We start from the raw sequence: 19,859 nt of genomic DNA on the forward strand, positions 1-19,859 counted from the left end.
GAACTTACTCATTTTATAACTGGAAGTTTGTACTCTTTGACCACTATTTCCCTATTTCCTCTACTCCCCAGTGCCCAGTAACTCCACACTCTAGAGGGGCTTCCTCTGCCTCATCCCCCACCATATGAGTGTTCCACAGGGCCAAGGGGATGTGCTCACCTCAAGTTGCACACACCCTTTTCTGAACCACGTACCAAGAGCATCTAAGCCTGGATTCCCAACGTTGGGCTCTTCCTGTTTGCTCTATGGTCTACAGCAGGAATGCAAATGACCCAAATGTCTCTTCCTGACTTTTCCTGAGAGGCTCCCTAATCTCCTTAGTGTTTCTTTCATGCCCCATCAGCATATTTTGAGTTGGAAACTTTAGTTTGTGTATCTGTGTTTTGCAAGTCTGGTTTCCCAATAAGACTATAAGCTTCTTGTGGGGAGGGGCCGTGTATTAATTATCTTTGTATTATTTGCACAGCATTTAGCAAAGTGCCATGCCTGCTCTCTGGCATCACTCTGATATAAAGTATTACCAGTAAATTTTCCACCACTGAAAGTCATCGGAAAGCCTGAAGCTCCTCCAGCAAAATCACTCATCATTAGATCAACCTTCATAGGCAGCCTCCCGCCATTGGGTCTGGTGCAGTCCACTGTATTGAGTATTTTATGACCTGTGGAAAAACAAAATGGCATAAGTATTCAAGGGGAAATCTTGAACACCATAGCTTGAATTCCCAGGCCAACAAAGTCTTCCATTCAAGTCTGTATAATCTGACTTCTTCAATTATAGAAGAATTGTTGATGTCTAAGGAAAAAGGAGAGTAAGATTTCAAAATCTAGTCTTCAATAGCACATTTTGAACTTCCAAGTAAATAAATTCATCCTATTTGATTCAGTGGGTTCTGAATGAGGACAATTAGCTTGATTCCACCCTAGGATTGTAGATAGACTACTTTTTTCCACTAACTATTTTCAGATGTTGAGCCCCCAAGGATGCAGGGGAAAGAGTAACCAGATCAACACAAATCTCTCACCTTTTGGAAATTTTATTCAATGACTCTTGGGGTAAAGCCATCTTCTCACATGAAAGACAGAAGTGTATGATCGTCGTACATGATATTTCAAGATGAAAGTAGAGCAGTTATTCAATAAAGGCAATTTTGATGAAATTACTATAGGTGAAGTACAGAATATCTGTTGCCTTTTGGAAAAAAAGCTTTGTCCCTGGTACTCCATAGAGTATGTAACTGCTAATCTGTTCTGTGTAAGATTATCTGAATGACAGCCCATTTTTCTTAGAGAGGGATGGAATATACTATATTCTATGGAAAATGAAGATGGAAGAAGATGAACATAGGATGAAGTGGGGAGGGTATAGCTCAAGTGGTAGAGTGTGCATGCTTAGAATGTATGAGGTCCTGGGTTCAACCCCCAGGACCTCCTCTAAGAATAAATAAATAAACCTAATTACCTCCCCCTACCAAAAAAAAAAAAAAATCACTTAAAAAAAAAGAATTAAAAAAATTGAACATAGGATGAAATTTTGGATAGCTATTATTTTCCTTCCTTCCGAGAGTATTTTTCATTTTGGATTGTTGATGAGGATAAGAAAATACCTTTGTACTCCACAATAATGCAAGTGTCCATCTCAGGATGAACACCATCCATCAAAATCATGAATCGAAGATTTCTGTCCACCTGGAATTTAGCAATAAAAACAACAACTGTTTATATCAGTTTGGCTTTTAATTCAATATTTGAAGAAGTTGTCGTCTCTTCTATAAAGAAACCCCCCTTATTGGGAACTGGACTTATTATCCAGTACTATAGAATCATATCATTGATAAATGGAGAGAAAATCCATCTTATTTTTTAGCTTAAATAGAGATTTACACAGTACTATGTATTTCCACCGTACCATGTACAAAGTTGGTCTTTGTTTTTTTAAAGTGACTACCTCATTTAAAATTTACTCCAGGAAGCATAACTGAAAAGCGTGGAAAGAACATGGATATCTGACCTGCTGCCATATTCCAAACGGCACTACATGGATATTCGTCAACTGGACACCACTCCGATTCAGATTCCAAAATACAGGTCTTTCTGTGTTTCCAACATAAATGGGAATATTGGATCTTCTCTCAGCAAGCTTCTTCAATGTGGGGTAACTAGGATCAGAAGGACAGAAAGGTTGAAAGGTGAAAAAGTAGGATCGTCTAGTAGAAGAGACAGTTGGCTCCTTAAACCAACATGTTGACCAAGAAGCAAGGAACTTAAAAACCAGACTCTCACCAGAGTCCAAAAGAAGAGTTTTTTTCTCAATGTTGACCATACAGTGAGGGGAATTTCCTAGAAGATTCCTCTTTATTGTTAGAACATACCATACACCATGGCATGTACATCTAACCAGGTGTGCAAATACCCATCTTCCACACTGATGCTGCTCTGAGCAAAGGTAATTCTAACAGAAGATACAGAGTGGAGAAGTCATGCTAACGTGGTTTCTGGTAGGTGACGATCTCCATGAGTTTCATTTTTCCCTCATTCCTCAAGCAGCAGCTCCCAGTAAGAGAAAGGCTTGGCTCTAAGACAAGGAGAACCTGTGGACTGCCCACCATGGGGGACAATTTCTCAACCTTCAAAGGTTGATAGCCACATTGGGATACAGAATGAATTCTTTGTCCTTAAGGAGAGTGGCTTACCAGCTAGGCAAGACATTAAAATTTAGTGTAGAGGAAAACTACGTTACCATTTGTAGTAATCCCAGCTCAGTACACAATCAACCATCCAAGCACTTTTGAGTGCCTAATTAGATGGTCAACTTTCATTTATTGAACACTAATTATACAAAAGGATTATACACCACTGTGGGTGTGGCAAAAAAAGGTGAATAATAAACAAATAAATGGCTGTATAGGTATCTATTATATTTCAGTCATGGTGTTAGGCACTTTCACATATTATTTTACTTGATTGTCACACACACACACAAACCGTTGACTTTTTTGTTTGTTTTCATAAATGATGAAACATGTTCAGAAATATACAACTAACAAATAGTAAATTGGCATTCAAATTCAGGTTTTCTGATCCTAAACTTAGTGCTGCTTCTATTAGAATGCAATTCCAACTTTAATGAAAGTACTATCTGGTTTAAGAATCAGACTTGTACATAAAATATAATGTCAGGTGAAATAAGCTATTTAATCATAAGCAAAGCATAAACAAAACCAGCATATCTGTACTTAATAGCGATTCTAATATTCAAGTTCCAGCATTGTATTAAATAGAATCCAGAGGGAAAAAAATCAGTAGATTTTCTTCTCTAAAAACAAAGGATTCAAAAAAATCAAGGATTCCTTGAACATGTCTTCAGTCTCTGGGTTAACTACCTAAAGTTTCTATTTTAAAGGACTTTGGGAGTCAGGATAAATTATTCTAACATGGATGTTTATTGCTTCATGATTTTTAAATTGTTGACAATTCTTACTGGCATCTATTAATAATATCATGTTACAATTCTGACGTATTTACATAATAAAATCACATTTCCTTGACTAAAGACTGTTTTCTAAAGCACATTGATCTTTCCCCCTTGCTTTTGTGAATCAAGGAGATTTTATTCAGTAAGTAAAGGTCAGATAAGAGGAATGGGGACAAATGACTTTTGTATTTATTAGCTGAATAGGTAAGAGTTAAAAAGTAAGGGTCAGGGGAGGGTATAGCTCAGTCATAAAATGTGTGTTTAGCATACATAAGGTCCTGGGTTCAATCCCCAGTACCTCCATTCAAAAATAAATAAATAAAAAACCTAATTACCCCCCCTACAAAAACAAAACAAAAATGTAACGAAGTAAAAAAAAATAGTAATAATAATAATAATAATAATAAAAAGTAAGGGTCTATTCTATATCAAGGAAATAAACTCAAAGGAGTGAAAATTACAAGCTTTGATAACTTTTCAGTAATAAACTATTTACAATACACTACACAACCAATGCATTGTGATACTACAGTTGAGAATTGGTGTTTTAACGCCTGGCAACTTGGCCCACACAAGCCCCTGAAATGAAAACTAAATTGGTTTTCAGGACAGCAGTTGGGAAAAAACTGGACCAATAACATAGTAAGCTCTTATCCTCCCAACAATTCAGTATATATTCATAGACTGTCTCTCATTAGACAAAGGTATCTTGTTAACAGGCACTATAAAGCAATTACCTTGTTTATGAGATACTAATCTCTCTAGAGAAGCTGTATACAGTTACTCCTACACAATATTGTTATTACACAATGCACAAACCCAGGGTTCTCATAATCCTGAAGTTTTACAAGTTTACTTCCAGAAGCTTGTATGGAACAAAGGTATCATGCAGCAGACGAGGAGATTTTTAATTGTAGCATCACAATATCTCAGTGGGTGGTGTTCAATTTTTAAGTGTGTTGCAGGTAATTTGTTACTAAGGCAGTTAATTACTTAAGTTTTTAAAAAAGAGGGAACATACTCATGCCTTAGAGATCTCATATGCTTTCAACAGAAAAATCAAAGGGCCATTCAACCAGCAAACAATGTATTTTCCCTAATCGTGGACACGTCTATCAAAGTATGTTCTTCAGGTGAACTTTGTCACATAAAGCCACAGAAGAAAAAAAGATTGAAATGGCTTCATTTTAGCACATTGTGGGCACTGCTACGTGTTTACGTTGGCAACCCAGCAGCAGCGACCCAAACTTCTACAATCAGGACCCTGTAATGAAGCCAGGGGATTGGGACTCTGACCCTCCCTCTTCTGATAATCGTTTCTTCATGAATGTGTGTGTTTTTGTAAATAAAAGATCTTCTTTCTCCCTCCTTTTTGATTGCCTGAGTTAGGGAAGTTTCAGTTCCTGTCCTCAGTATCTTAGGGCTCTGGTTTCAACAGAGTGTTGAGGGGCAGGGGTTGACTCAGGGTCCAAAAGCTGGGAGCTTAGTGTCGTTGAAGTGCTACAAATCAGGAATTGGTAAACCACAGCAACCTGACGCTGTAAGCTAGGGACGCATTTTACCTTTTTAAAGGGTTGAAAAGGAAATCAAAAGGGCAAGCCTATTCGGCGACACATGAAAAATTTATGATGTTCACGTGTCATTGTACATAAATAAGATTTTATTGGAAGACAATCGGGCTTATTCAGGATTGCCTATGGCTGTTTTGTACTGTAACAGCAGAGTTGAGTCATTGAGACACTAACCATATTGCTTGTAAAGTCCAAAATAGTTACACTCTGATCCTTTATAGAAAGGGTGTGCTGACTCCAGCCATAAATGTAGTTTTTTTATTGAACCATAGTGAGTTTACAATGTGTGTCAATTTCTGGTGTGCAGCATGTTTCAGTTATACATATATTTGTTATCATATTCTTTTTCATTATAGGTTACTGCAAGATATTGAATATAGTTCCCTGTGCTCTACAGAAGAAACTTGTTGTTTATGTCCACTCATAAATGTTGACCAAAAAAAGGAAGTCAATTTTGATGATCCTTAAACTTAAGACTTTCTTCAAGTAGCCTGAGGGTGGGAAGTGAGAAGATAGTTATTAAACCCTTTCCTCCTTCCCACGATAGCTCCTTCTACATTTCCAATGGTATACTGCGTGAAAGTACTTTAAAAATTATGCTATGCAGCAACATGGATGGACCTGGAGATCGTCATTCTAAGTAAGCCAGAAAGAGAAAGAAAACTACCCTATGATAACACTTATATGTGGAATATTTTTTTAAAAAGACACAAATGAACTTATTTACAAAACAGAAACAGACTCACAGACATAGAAAACAAACTTACAGTTACCAGGGGGAAGGGAGGTGGGAAGGGATAAATTGGGAGTTTGAGATTTGCAGATACTAACTTCTATATATAAATTAGATAAATAACAAGTTTATACTGTATAGCACAGGGAACTATATTCAATATCTTACAGTAACCTATAATGAAAAAGAATATGGAAAGGAATATATGTATGACTGAAACATTACGCTGTAAACCAGAAGTTGATACAACATTGTAAACTGATTGTATTTTAATTTTAAAAAATGGTTTAAAAATTATGCTATGCAAATGTAAGCTTTTATCTAAATTAGTCCTCTTTTCATCATCCCAATGAATCTACCTCAAAATCAGCAGTGATCGAAAAAGATGCAAAAGAACCGAAAAAACAGTGATGCCTTTGCTGTAACATTTTCTTCTGAGTTGAGCGCTCAGACTTCATTACCTCAGGTGGTCTGAGTGCATGTGACTGATGTAGATTAGGTCCACTTGGCACAGCCTCTCCAGCCAATCAGATGGAGGCTCATGTAGTAACCACCATCCTCGGGCAAAAGCAGGACCAATTAACCAAGGGTCAAACACCACCCTTTTATCTCCCAGCTTGAGGTCCATGCAGGCATGAGTGAGGTACGTTACCTGTCGGAAGACTGAGATTCAGATTATCGAATCATCACCCACCAGCAACAATGAACTGTGCTGGTTAGCTAACAAGTCACTTTGGAGAACTTTGCTCCTAAGCATGTTCAGTGAAATGGGACTCAAGGGAGACTCAGCAGGAGCATCTGTATAGAACACAACCCCAGCAGAGATCACTTTACTTTTTAGAATAGAAATTCTCATGGTTGGTTTTAGGTGTCAAACCAATTGATTTACCCAGCTCTACTCTATTTAAATTAGCTCCTAAATATTTATTTATAGTCTGCACTGCAGAATATCTTTTGTGACCAGTTCCTTCAAAGCACAATTTACAGGGAAAGACAGTTAGAGATGTCATGGCAGATACTTAGGGATTTAGTTACCAGAGTGGGCGTGAATGGATATCTGAGCGAATGATTCCTGGTGGGCTGGCAGAGCCTTGTAGGGCTTTCTCTTCTAAACTACTTGCTGACTCACTCAGGATGTCAAGGTGTCTGAGAATGGCTGTAAACAATGACTGAGAGACAGCATGGACTAAAGGATTCTAAATCAATTCGTCACTCCCTTCCCATGGTCTGGCATATCCATATGAAAAGGGAACACGCCAAGAAGCAGAGATAAGGTAAGAGAAACTCCTGTGTGAAAAGCCAACAAAGAGGGTAAAGAGAGGTCGACAGATCAAATTCAGGTTATTATGCTTGTAATGGGTAGGTTCCAATTTGTTTCCTCCAAAAAGTAATGGTCCATTTTCACAAGCTTCCCAAATACTCCAGCAAAATTAGTTTTTGATTGTTTACCTCTCCCAACTACCAAAGTGTTCTTTCTGGAGGAAACTCCCTTCTAAAAGTAGGAAAATGCACAAGGAGGTTTGTGAAAAGATCTTACAGCAATACACAGAAATATACAACTGGCCACTTTATCTGACAATGATCTGGTATTAAGGGCAATTTCTGAACTTCCTCCAGTAGTTTTCCATGTTTCTCCTTTGGGACGACCTCTTAAAGTTTTCTTGTTTGTTTCTTTGATTTTGTTTGTTTGTTTGTTTTTTATTTTTTTCAGGATCTATTTCCTTGTACTCCCTGCAAAGTTCTGGGGATTTCTAAAAAATTTGCTCAAGAGTTCAGAATTACTTTATTATATGTCCTAACTAGCCACATCCAAGAATATTCAAGGTAATGTAGGGTGTAAATATATACATCTTGGTTTTATGTTTGTTTTTAAGACTATAATAATTTAGTGTTTTCTTACCTGTACTTCCCCAAAAGCCAAATCTTCAGGAGATCTGGGATCTGAATCCCAGGGGTTAGGAGGATTCAGTTCCAGAAGCAAAAGTCCATTTTCTTTATCCTTTTCTACAACTAGAACCAAAGAGGAGCAAATCTGGATTAACAACAAAAAATGACTTTAAAGAAGCATCACTGAAATAGGAATGTATGGCTCAGGTACACAGAGTACGAAAATCAAAACGGAAGGCAATTTTCACTTGGGTCACGCAATATCTACCGAGATGAGGGTTGAAGACCAACAACCATTCGTTTCTTTATTTATATTACACTTAAGGAACTCATGAGATCTCAGGTGTGTCAGGGACACAGACACACACCAACAACTTCATTGCAATCAAAAGAATGATACATAGAAATGAGTTCCAGGTGCTACAGGAGTGTCCAGAAAGGAACACCCAGTCTGATTGTAAGAGTCAAAGCAGATTTCAAATAGAAAGTAATCCTTCAGCTAGACTTGAAAGATGAGATACTTGGGGCTGACAAAAGAAATATGATGATGTGAAGCAAAAAGAATGAGAGAAGAGCAAATAAAGGCATGGAATCATGGAAGAGCTTGATACACAAAGTGACTGGTACTTTATGATCGAGGAAAATGGTGTTTGAGCCAGGCAGGAGAGACAGGTCAGAGTGGGTCACAGAGGACCCTAGATTCCCTGTAAAGGAAGAGTTCAGATTTTATCTTGTGGCAATGAGGAGTCAGTGAAGAATTTTAAGTAATTATGGCAGACACGCTGGTGGCTTATACAAAATCTATACACTTTCTTCTTCCTTACTATTAGCACCCTGTTTTTATTTTTTATTTAAAAAATTTTTTAGGAATGGTGATACACTTGTCTAAAGATCATGATTTCCCAGACCCCCTTGCAATTACGAGCGGCCATAGACACAGCTCTACATACAGTATTCATAGCTCTGACTGGTGAGACGTGAGCAAAAGTCTAATGGTGGGACTGTCAGGGACACATTTATTTTCCTGACAAAGAGGGACAAACTCAAGGGATCTGTACTGTTTGCTCATCGTCTTTCCCCATCTTGTGTGGAACTTGGTTTCACGCTTAGAGGAACAGGAGCCGTCCTGAGACCCCGAGGAGAAAAGCCAGGCACTAAGGATAACAGAGCAGGAAAATAGAAGGAACTTGGCTCCTTGATAAACCATGGACCAGCCATAATGCCCAGGACTGTCACTTTCCAACTTCTTGTGATGTAGGAAAAACACCTTCTAGGGAGGGGAAGGGTATATCTCAGTGGTAGAGTGCTTGCCTAGCATGCACAAGGTCTGGGGTTCAATCCCCAGTACTGCCATCAAAATAATAAATAAACTAACTACCTCCCCCTCACACCAAAGAAAGAAAGAAAGAAAGAAAAGCACCTTCTGTATAACTGGGCCACTCTTCTTTGGGTTTTCTATTACAAATGCTGAAAGCAATACCTAACTGCTAGAGCAAGAAAGTATTAAAATCAGATCTTCATTTTAAAAAGACCTCTGTGAGACACATGGAGAGGATTCATTGGAGGGAGGTGGGACCCTGTTTGAGAGCCCTCCCCATTGTTTTGGGAGACCATCAGAAAACCACTGATGGACGTGTGCTCAGGAGACAGATGGCCTGTTCGGAACCCTCATGCTCCCACTTAATAACTTAATGGTTGGATGATCTTGGGCATTTTTTTCTCTTTAACCCTAGCTACCTCCAAGGACAGTTAATTCTAATAAATGCCAGCAATTTTTATTAATTGCTAAATGAAAGCAAATGAAGTCCTAGACCAAAGCCGTCCCTGTGGAAATGGCATCACTGCTCTGCCCTCAAAGTCAAGCATTTTCCTACTTTCTTCAAAGTCTGTTTAAAGATGTTTTGCCTATACTTGCCAAATGAATATTAATTACACTCACTTTAAGATACCTGCTAATGGAAGAAACTGAGGAAAAAATTATCCATAAAATGAAAAATGATGCATTTTGGAGTCTTCCCTAGTAGCTATGAACAAAGACTTTTATATGCTGTCAAATTCCAATTTTCGAGGTCAACTTGAGGGGCCACGATAAAGAAAAAGTTGACAACTTAAAGAATTACCTCCCCCCAAAGTCTGTTTTTCTCTCTCTCATTGACCTGGCTTCATCCTCATGGCTACAGACTTAACATCCTCCTTCTTTGCCCCTGACAAACTGATGACTCACTTCGATGGTCTCCTTGGAATGCTTTCGTTAGTATCAGCACTACCCACTCCCCGACCTCGTTGAGGACTCAGATGCCACCTTATCAGAGAGGGCTTTCTGACCACCTTCTCTCAAAGAGTGCTCTCCAGCATTCCACCCCTTGTCATTTTTCTTCCTAGCTCTTATTGTCACTGGACAAATCTACATATTGTTTGCTTATGGTCTGTCTCCCCTATAAGACTGTGAGCTCCATGAAATCTGGGATTGTGGTTTGTTTGCTGCTATATCAATAGTGTGCCAAGAACAATGCTCAGCTCACAGTCGGCATTTGTTAAATACTTTTTGAGTTAATTGATTAATTAATGGTGTTAATTCCATGTCTTCCAAGACTCTCTTGGGGTTGTACAGCACCCTCTCTCAACCTAGGCACTGCTCCTGCCCCAACTTGGCACTTCAAGTTGGGAAATTTAGGTATAGGATTATCTCAATATGAGCTAAGAATAAAATGTATTACTTCTTCATTTTTAAAAGAGTACTTTAAAAGCTAGAAACATGATTGCACCAGACAGCTTCATGCTTCCCTACAGACCCCCTCTTCTCTACCTGTCTCCACCCTTGTCCACCTGTTTTCTGCTCCAGGAGGTTGACTTTTCCAGACCACATCAAAGGGCTCCCGTACTCTCCACCCTCTAGGTGAGTTTGGCCATTGGGAAGCCCCAGGGTGAGATGGTGAAAGAAATCAGTGAGGCTGGGTTGGCTCTTTCCCTGTAAGGTCATTTGACCTAGCTGTGCTCTGAGTGAGGACAGAGGTCACTGCTCATCTCATGGAAGCCAATTCTTTATGACTCTCTCTTCTTCCAGATTCTGGAAACTGCTCCCCTCTCATCGCTTTGGACCTAAAGATGGATAACTTGGTTTTTATCAACTCCAGGTTACTCTACCTTCCCTGTGATTCTCCCACATCTACACCTTATTAAAAAAAAAATTCCTTTTGTGAATATATCCTCCTCAAACCCCCAATTGGAGGATGCCATCTGTTTTCCTTTTGTGACTATAATGAATACAATAATCAAGACTAGCTCTCCTGTAACCCCAAATTCAGAAGAGTGATTACCTCTGGGAGATGACAGGATATATAGTATGATCAAGGGAAGGTATATAAAGACCTTCTGGGGTTAATGTTTTATGTCTTAAGCTGAGTGCTGGGCGCATGGCTATTCACTCTGCTATTTTTATACCTTTTAAATATTGCTTAAGAATTTAATTGAAGCATATTAATTAGTATTTTTCCTAGTAATAGTTATCAACTTATTTAATAGTAAAACACAACTGGCTTTCTTAATAAAATCAGGACCACAGAAAAGATGCTTAATATCACCATTATTATTAAAAATGTCTTTGAAAATGCAAGTTATATAATAAAGATATATCTTATCATTATTTCCAGGCTATATGGTTGCTGGAAAACAGTGTTATGAAATAGGCAGAATGCTGGATTTGGGAACATCTGGGTTTGGATTACGACTGTGCTGCTTATTACCAGCATCCTGGGTTTTAGTTTCCTGATCTGTAAAATAGGATGATCACACATATTTCATAGAGTTATTGTGGGGATTAAATGAGATAATAGATCCCAAAATGTCCAGCACTATGCCTGGCAGAGAAGGCATTTAATAAATAATAGTATTATTGTGGTAATTATTTTACCTTCAAAGAATGAAGTGTTAAAAAGAAAGTTCAGTATTGGACAAACAAAAGTGTATGCCAGCAAATACCAGTACAAAAATACAAGGTATTCAAAAACTAACTCATGGACATAGAAAGCAAACTATGGTTACCAAAGGGGAAAGGACAGAGAGGGATAAAATTAGGGGTTGGGGATTAATACTCACACATTGCTATATATAAAATAGATAAACAACAAGGACCTACTGTATAGCACAGGGAACTATATTCAATTTCTTGTAATAACATATAATGGAAAAGAATCTGAAAAGAAAAAATATATATGTATGTATATGTATAACTGAATCACTGTACACCTGAAACTAACATTGTAAATCAACTACACTTCAATAAAAATTAAAAAAAAAAAGGGATGAACATAGACACCAAAATCCTCACCAAAATTTTAGCAAATAGAATCCAACAACACATAAAAAAGATTATACATCATGACCAAGTGGGGTTCATCCCAGGGACACAAGGCTGGTTCAACATATGCAAATCAACCAGTGTAATACATCACATCAACAAGAGAAAGGACAAAAACCACATGATCATCTCAATCGATGCAGAAAAAGCATTTGATAAAATTCAACACCCATTTATGATAAAAACTCTCGCCAAAGTGGGTATAGAGGGAACATATCTCAACATAATAAAAGCTATATATGACAAACCTACAGCCAGCATAGTACTCAATGGTGAAAAACTCAAAAGCTTCCCACTAAAATCTGGGACAAGACAAGGATGCCCACTATCACCACTCCTATTCAACATAGTCCTGGAAGTCCTAGCCACAGCAGTCAGGCAAGAGAAAGAAATAAAAGGGATCCAAATTGGAAAAGAAGAGGTAAAAGTGTCATTATATGCTGATGACATGCTACTATATATAGAAAACCCTAAAAGGTCCACACAAAAGCTACTAGAGCTGATTGAAGAATTCAGCAAGGTAGCAGGTTACAAAATTAACGTTCAAAAATCAGTTGCATTTCTTTACACTAACGATAAATCAACAGAAGAAGAAAGTAAAGAAACAATCCCCTTTAAAATAGCACCCAAAGTAATAAAATATCTGGGAATAAATCTAACCAAGGAGGTGAAAGAATTATACACAGAAAACTATAAACCATTGATGAAGGAAATTAAAGAAGACTTTAAAAAATGGAAAGATATTCCATGCTCTTGGATTGGAAGAATCAATATTGTTAAAATGGTCACACTGCCCAAGGCAATCTACAGATTTAATGCAATCCCTATCCAATTACCCAGGACATATTTCACAGAACTAGAAAAAATCACAATAAAATTCATATGGAACCATCAAAGACCTAGAATTGCCAAAGCATTACTGAAGAGAAAGAAAGAGGCTGGAGGAATAACTCTTCCAGACTTCAGACAATACTATAGAGCTACAGTCATCAAGACAGCATGGTATTGGTACCAAAACAGACATATAGACCAATGGAACAGAATAGAGAGCCCAGAAATGAACCCACAAACTTTTGGTCAACTCATCTTTGACAAAGGAGGCAAGAATATACATTGGAATAAAGACAGTCTCTTCAGCAAATGGTGTTGGGAAAACTGGACAGCAGCATGTAAAACAACGAAGCTAGAACACTCCCTTACACCATATACAAAAATCAACTCAAAATGGATTAAAGACTTAAACATAAGACAAGATACAATAAACCTCCTAGAGGAAAACATAGGCAAAACATTATCTGACATACATTTAAAAAATTTTCTCCTAGAAGAAATAAAAGCAAGAATAAACAAATGGGACCTAATGAAACTTACAAGCTTCTGCACAGCAAAGGAAACCAGAAATAAAACAAGAAGAAAACATATGGAATGGGAGAAAATTTTTGCAAGTGAAACCGACAAAGGCTTGATCTCCAGAATATATAAGCAGCTCATATGACTCAATAAGAAAAAAATAAACAACCCAATCCAAAAATGGGCAGAAGACCTAAACAAGCAATTCTCCAAGGAAGACATACAAATGATCAAAAAGCACATGAAAAAATGCTCAATATCACTAATTATCAGAGAAATGCAAATCAAAACTACAATGAGGTATCACCTCACACCAGTCAGAATGGCCGTCATTCAAAAATCCACAAATGACAAATGCTGGAGAGGCTGTGGAGAAAGGGGAACCCTCCTACACTGCTGGTGGGAATGCAGTTTGGTGCAGCCACTATGGAAAACAGTGTAGAGATTCCTCAAAAGACTAGGAATAGACTTACCATATGACCCAGGAATCCCACTCCTGGGCTTGTATCCAGAAGGAAATCTACTTCAGGATGACACCTGCACCCCAATGTTCATAGCAGCACTATTTACAATAGCCAAAACATGGAAACAGCCTAAATGTCCATCAACAGGTGACTGGATAAAGAAGATGTGGTATATTTATACAATGGAATACTACTCAGCCATAAAAACGGACAACATAATGCCATTTGCAGCAACATGGATGCTCCTGGAGAATGTCATTCTAAGTGAAGTAAGCCAGAAAGAGAAAGAAAAATACCATATGAGATCGCTCATATGTGGAATCTAAAAAACAAAAACAAAAACAAACAAACAAACAAAAACAAAGCATAAATAAAGGACAGAAATAGACTCACAGACAGAGAATACAGACTTGTGGTTACCAGGCGGGTGGAGGGTGGGAAGGGATAGACTGGGATTTCAAAATTGTAGAATAGACTACACTGTATAGCACAGGGAAATATACACAAAATGTTATGATAACTCACAGAGAAAAAAATGTGACAATGAGTGTGTATATGTCCATGAATAACTGAAAAATTGTGCTGAACACTGGAATTTGACACAACATTGTAAAATGATTATAAATCAATAAAAAAATGTTAAAAAAAAAACAAAAAACAAAAAACAAGGTATTATAGGAGACTCCCAGAAAACTGCATTGATATCCATTCTTCAGGATTTTCCTTCTAGAATTTTTCTCTCTTTCAAGAGAAATAGAAAAATGTAACAGCCTATAATTCTTAACTATTATTTCAAAGCAAATACCATAAAGGTCTCTATGACCCTTGCACAAAGATAAATTGCATTTATGCACTGAAGGAAAACATAATCTCTGCCAACTTCCTGCATCTATAAGGCAGGAGAATGTGGAGACCTTATTTTGATCTCACAAACAAATGAAATCTAAGTCCTTTGGGTTGTAACTTAATATTTATCCAGAAGAACAAACAAATAGAATTCATTAAAATCTTTTTATAAGGAAGACTAATGAAGAAGAATTGGAACAAAAACATATTAGAAAACTATAATTGAATCATTGATTATTGGCATAAGGACAGTCAAGGAGAGGATCCTATTTAAATAACTGTTTTTTATGTTCTAAAGGAAAGCAACCAATTGGTTAAAAAGTATATTAAAAAAAAAAAGAATATCAAAGGGAAGAGTTTTAAGTTTAATAGCAATGGAAACAATTCCGGTAGAAAATCTGGATACAAATGTAAAATGAAAAACTTCTACCACCAAAGAAAATTGGCCAACACATTTGTAAAACATTAGCATCATATTTGAGAGACAAATGCAATTTAAAACAGTGTGCTATTTTTGTCTCAAATGAGGAAAGTCTGAAAGACTAAGAATGCACTGAGCTGGTAAGGCATGAAAGAAAAGGCTGGCTCATATACTAGTTTGGCGGGAACAAAAATTGGTTCATTCTAAAAACTGGATTTTAATGCAATGCATATTAAAGAATGGATAACTAAATAATGGATTCATTCATTCATTTAGGACCTCAAGTAAAGAGGACTGTGTTAATCATACTTTTTAGTTCATGACACATTATATTCCGTCCAGGCAAAGCTATACTTACTGACTTACTTACTTAATCCCTTTATCGCGTTTCCTACTCTGATTTCCCTCACCTTCCCTACAGGCTACCATTTGAATGTTTGTGCGAAATGTGTATAATATTGTATGGATGCATCTTTAATGTATATAAATAGCTTTGGGTCTCCAATCTGTTTCTTACTCTTTTTTCACTCATTACTATGTTTTTTAAGATTCATTCATGTTGCCACATGTACATCGAGACCACTTCCTTTAACTGCAATTTAGTATTCCACGGTCCAGCACGTTTTACTGACTCACTCTCCCAGTGGTGGACCCATAGGTTCCACAACAAGATTTCTTCAGCATATAAACAGGAGTGGGATGGACAGTTCATGGACATTCATAAACCCCCTCTGACTAATCACTGTCAAGTTACTCTCCAGCATGGATGTAGCAGCCACACACCCACCACATGCATGAGGATTCCTGTAGCTTTATATCTCTGACACATTTGGCATCATCTCAGTTTCTAACTTTTTATCAGTCAAAAAGATGTAAAGTAACACCTCAGTGCTTTAGTTTGCAGTTTTCTGATAATGAATGAGTTCAGTATATCTTCATGTGCTTATTGACCTCTGGGGATTTTTCCTAAAGTGCTAATTCACGTCCTTTCTTCATTTTTTATAACTGGGTTTCCTATCTTTTTCTTGTCAATTCACATTACTTCCTCCTATATGTTAGATAATAGACCCATGTTGGTTGTAAACATTGCAAAATAATCATCCAAATGATCATGTCTTTTAACTTTGTCTATGGTGTCCTCCATTTAGCAAAAATCTTTAGTGTTGAGGAAATCACATTCACCAGATTTATGTGTGGGGTGGGGGGAGGTTGCCCTTTAAGCGGTACTTTTGAAGTGTTATTTGAAGAGTCGAGAAGTGCCACCAGTCACCAGGTCACAAAAAGATTCTATATTTCTTCTGTTATTTTTATAGTCGTGACTTTTTCAGTTAGGCTACCCACCCATGTGAAGCCCATCTTTACCAAGGTGTATGAGGTGTTAAGTATGGGTAAAAGTATGAGTTAGTCATACCCTTCTGCTAATAATTCAACTATCTTACAGAAACAACTCCAAACAAAGAGAAGCTCTTAAGCACAAAGATCACAGTTTTGGCTTTGATGGAAAACGAAATTACAAACAGCCTAAATTCCAACAACAGAGGAATAGCTAAAATTATTTAAAAATTATTTAAGTTAATACTTAGTGGAAAATATACTTTAAAATTATGTATATACAGAATTTAACATAATCTGACTAATATAATAATATTATTAAGAAAACATGAAATAAAAATAATACATAGAATAACTGTAATTATTTGTAAAAGTATGCCTAAAAAGATGACTGGAAGATGAAACAACCAGATAGAAGGTCAACAAGGAAACAGACGACTCAAATAACACTGTAAACCAACCAGACCTGACAAACATAGGCAGAACACACCACCCAACAACAGAATACATATTATTCTCAAGTGCATGTGGAATATTCTCCAGTAGAGACCATATGTTAGACCATAAAACAAATTTCAATAAATTTAAAAGGATCAAAGTATACAAAGTCATACAAAGCATTGTCTCTGACCACAATGAAATGAAATTAGACACCAATAAGAGAAGAAAGCTGGAAAATTCACAAAAATGTAGAAATTAAACAACATACTTCTAAATACAAATGGTTTAAGAAAGAAATCACAAGAGAAATTAGAAAATACTTTGAGACGAATAAAAATGAAAACATAACATGCTGAAATGTATGAAATGCAGCTAAAACAGTTGCAGTGCATAACAGGAAATTAGACCTGTACACGCCTAAAATAAAAAATATCTCAAATAAAAACCCCAACGTTCCACCTTAGGAATTAAAAAAAGAGGAGCAAACTAAACCCAAAGCAAGTAGAAGGAAGGAAATAACAACAACAAAAAAATTAGAGCTGAAATAAATGGAATTGAGACTAGAAAAACAAGAGAAAATTAATGAAATCAAAAGTTAGTTCTTTGAAAAGATTAACAAAATTTACAAAGCTTTAGCTAGACTAGTCTAATGAACGAGGAGATCTTTGGGAGAAAGCCTGCTTAGAATGTTCAGTGCTAATTACTTTAAAAAGATCCAGTGTCCACAGTTTAAAATCAGAATGTATCCAAAGCTTCAAGATTAGAAACAAGTGGACAAGAATGACCCCCCAGTAGCAGTAATAGCGGAACACATTGATCAACATTGATGGTATTTACCCAGTTCGTCTTGACAGAAGCTGCCTGGAGGATTGATATACTTCATGGTGCTCACATCTAACTTCCAGTTGTGCTTTGTGCATCTAACAGACCTGGATGAAAAATTGTACTTATGTTTGTGAAATAGTGAAAACATCATTTTTTAGGATTAAATGCATTATTTTGTGATGAAATTAAATAACTGTAATTGGTTGAACACAAAATACCTGAAAGGAAAACTATTAATAGCTAATATTCAAATACCCAAGGAAAAACAGACTAATCTTCAGTAGGTAATTTTAAGTGAAGATAACATCATGTCATAACATAATATGTGTTGGAAATCATCAAAAACCATCAGAATAAAGCCATCTTTAGGGAGGGTTCTCCATATACAAGCCAGGCTGGAGAAGATCCAACTGGGGGCCAAAATGAGGAATGATTTCAGAACATGGTTGCTAGATAAAATACACGATGCCCAGTTAAATATGAATTTCAGATAAATAAATAATTTAAAAATACTTCTCACACAATGTTTGACATATACTAGAAATTTGTTGCTTATCTGCAATTCAAATTTAACTGAGTGTTCTGCATTTTAATTTGCTAACTCTGGCAACCCTCTTTCAGAATGAGAATCAGATGGTAGCAAAATTGGAGACTTAGTAATTTTCTTTTTCCTTTTTCACCATACCGTTGAGGGGGATGTGGTAGTTGAAGCTTGGGCATGAAAGTTTCATTTCTCATCTATTTTGACAGTGTCTCTAGTGAAGTCTATTTTTTAACAGTTAAAGCTTTTTTTTTTTTTTTACAAACAAATAGGTGTCAAACCAGAAACATCAGATTTTTTTTTTAAACTAACAACATCTATTTTAACAGTAAATTACGCAGATTTTTTCCAGCTTCATTATATCATGAATTTTAAAATGCTCTTTTCTAGTAATAAGGCAAAAAGCATATTCCACACTTCGATTTATAGATTATTTTGTAATATCTCCTTTCTCATCAATGAATAGCCAACAACCTTTCAAAAACTGAGCATTCCAAATGCAGCTATTCAGCATTCTGGGTCATTTTAGGGAAAATGTGGCAGGATCCTAACTGTTCACAGGCAGCAGGTAGATAGCAGGGGGTGACATGATAGCTTCATGTGCAAGAGAGGTTGTGAAAACTGTTAGATGTAAAACACGAGAACCGCAGCTTACGAGAGCTGCTGATCTTGATTACGTACGAAGAAGAAAAATGGCTGAGGTAGGGAGATTAGAATAGGTAGGTCATTACTCTTGCCTGTATTCTGGGAAAAGAGACTCCTCAGGTGAATTGCTACATGTTGAACCCAAGGAGAACCAGTCCTTGGGGGAGGAGCGTGGATGGCGGAGGATAGCATGTAAATTACTCCGGGGATGGAATTTCAGCTTATAAATGTTTGGTGAGCTGCATCGTGGACTAAAACTGAGAGAACCTGGTTCCTCATGGGCAGGGGAGCTCAGTGAGTGATCTCCAGATTAGCCTGCCAACACAACAGGGTGACAATAGGATCAATCATCTCCAAGGCTTTGGGTAAAAGAAAGAATGCCAGTCTGTGGCAAAGCAATCTCTAAGCTAAAATGGGCCAGCTAAGTTCAAGAACAATCTGAATTCCTGTAAACAACCGCTGTTCCTAAGCGACACAAGAATCTCATGGCAGAGTAATAATACCAGTAAATGTAACTGACATTTGTTGAGTACTATCATACTCCAGACATTGTTTCAAGTGTTTGAAATCAATCCTCTCAGCAGCCCGACAGAGTAGGTATTACTTTCATTTTATAGAGGCGAGGACGGAGGCCCAGAAAGGCTAAGAAGGTTTTCCAACATCATGGAGCTGATAAGTGGTAGGGCCAGCCTTCTAACCAGGCAGTCTAAGAGGAATGACCACGCTCTTAATCATGAAGTGATGACAGTTCCTTAAACGGCCGGTTAAGTGTGCACCATGTGAAACAGCCCACTAAGGACAGAAAAGGAGAAAGGAAAAGCAGAGTGCTAGTTCTGCAGCAGTTGGAAGACTTCAAGGTCCGCCAGTGCCTGCAGAAGCTCACAAGTGACTGAACTGCCCACGTCTAAGGCTTCCCTAAATTGAATCCACTGGGAAGATGGAAGGGACTCAAAACGGGGCTGTCAGCTAATAAC

General features: G+C 37.2%; 1 protein-coding gene across 8 annotated transcripts in view; it reads right to left on the bottom strand.

Moving 5' to 3' along the window:
* LOC105089138 (cytidine monophosphate-N-acetylneuraminic acid hydroxylase) overlaps nt 1-19,859 on the bottom strand; it is a 216,514-nt gene that overhangs the window by 21,611 nt on the left and 175,044 nt on the right. For all 8 annotated transcript variants that reach the window (XM_031435103.2, XM_064476250.1, XM_064476248.1 and 5 more), the window contains 6 exons: nt 17,712-17,803; nt 7,677-7,786; nt 6,238-6,428; nt 2,009-2,156; nt 1,605-1,686; nt 522-659 (listed from right to left, as the gene is read on the bottom strand). In XM_031435103.2, coding sequence (XP_031290963.1) covers nt 522-659; nt 1,605-1,686; nt 2,009-2,156; nt 6,238-6,428; nt 7,677-7,786; nt 17,712-17,803 — 761 coding nt within the window. The remainder of the gene's footprint in view (nt 1-521; nt 660-1,604; nt 1,687-2,008; nt 2,157-6,237; nt 6,429-7,676; nt 7,787-17,711; nt 17,804-19,859) is intronic.

Source organism: Camelus dromedarius, chromosome 19 (genome assembly GCF_036321535.1).
Source record: "Camelus dromedarius isolate mCamDro1 chromosome 19, mCamDro1.pat, whole genome shotgun sequence".
NCBI classification, from domain to species: domain Eukaryota; kingdom Metazoa; phylum Chordata; class Mammalia; order Artiodactyla; family Camelidae; genus Camelus; species Camelus dromedarius.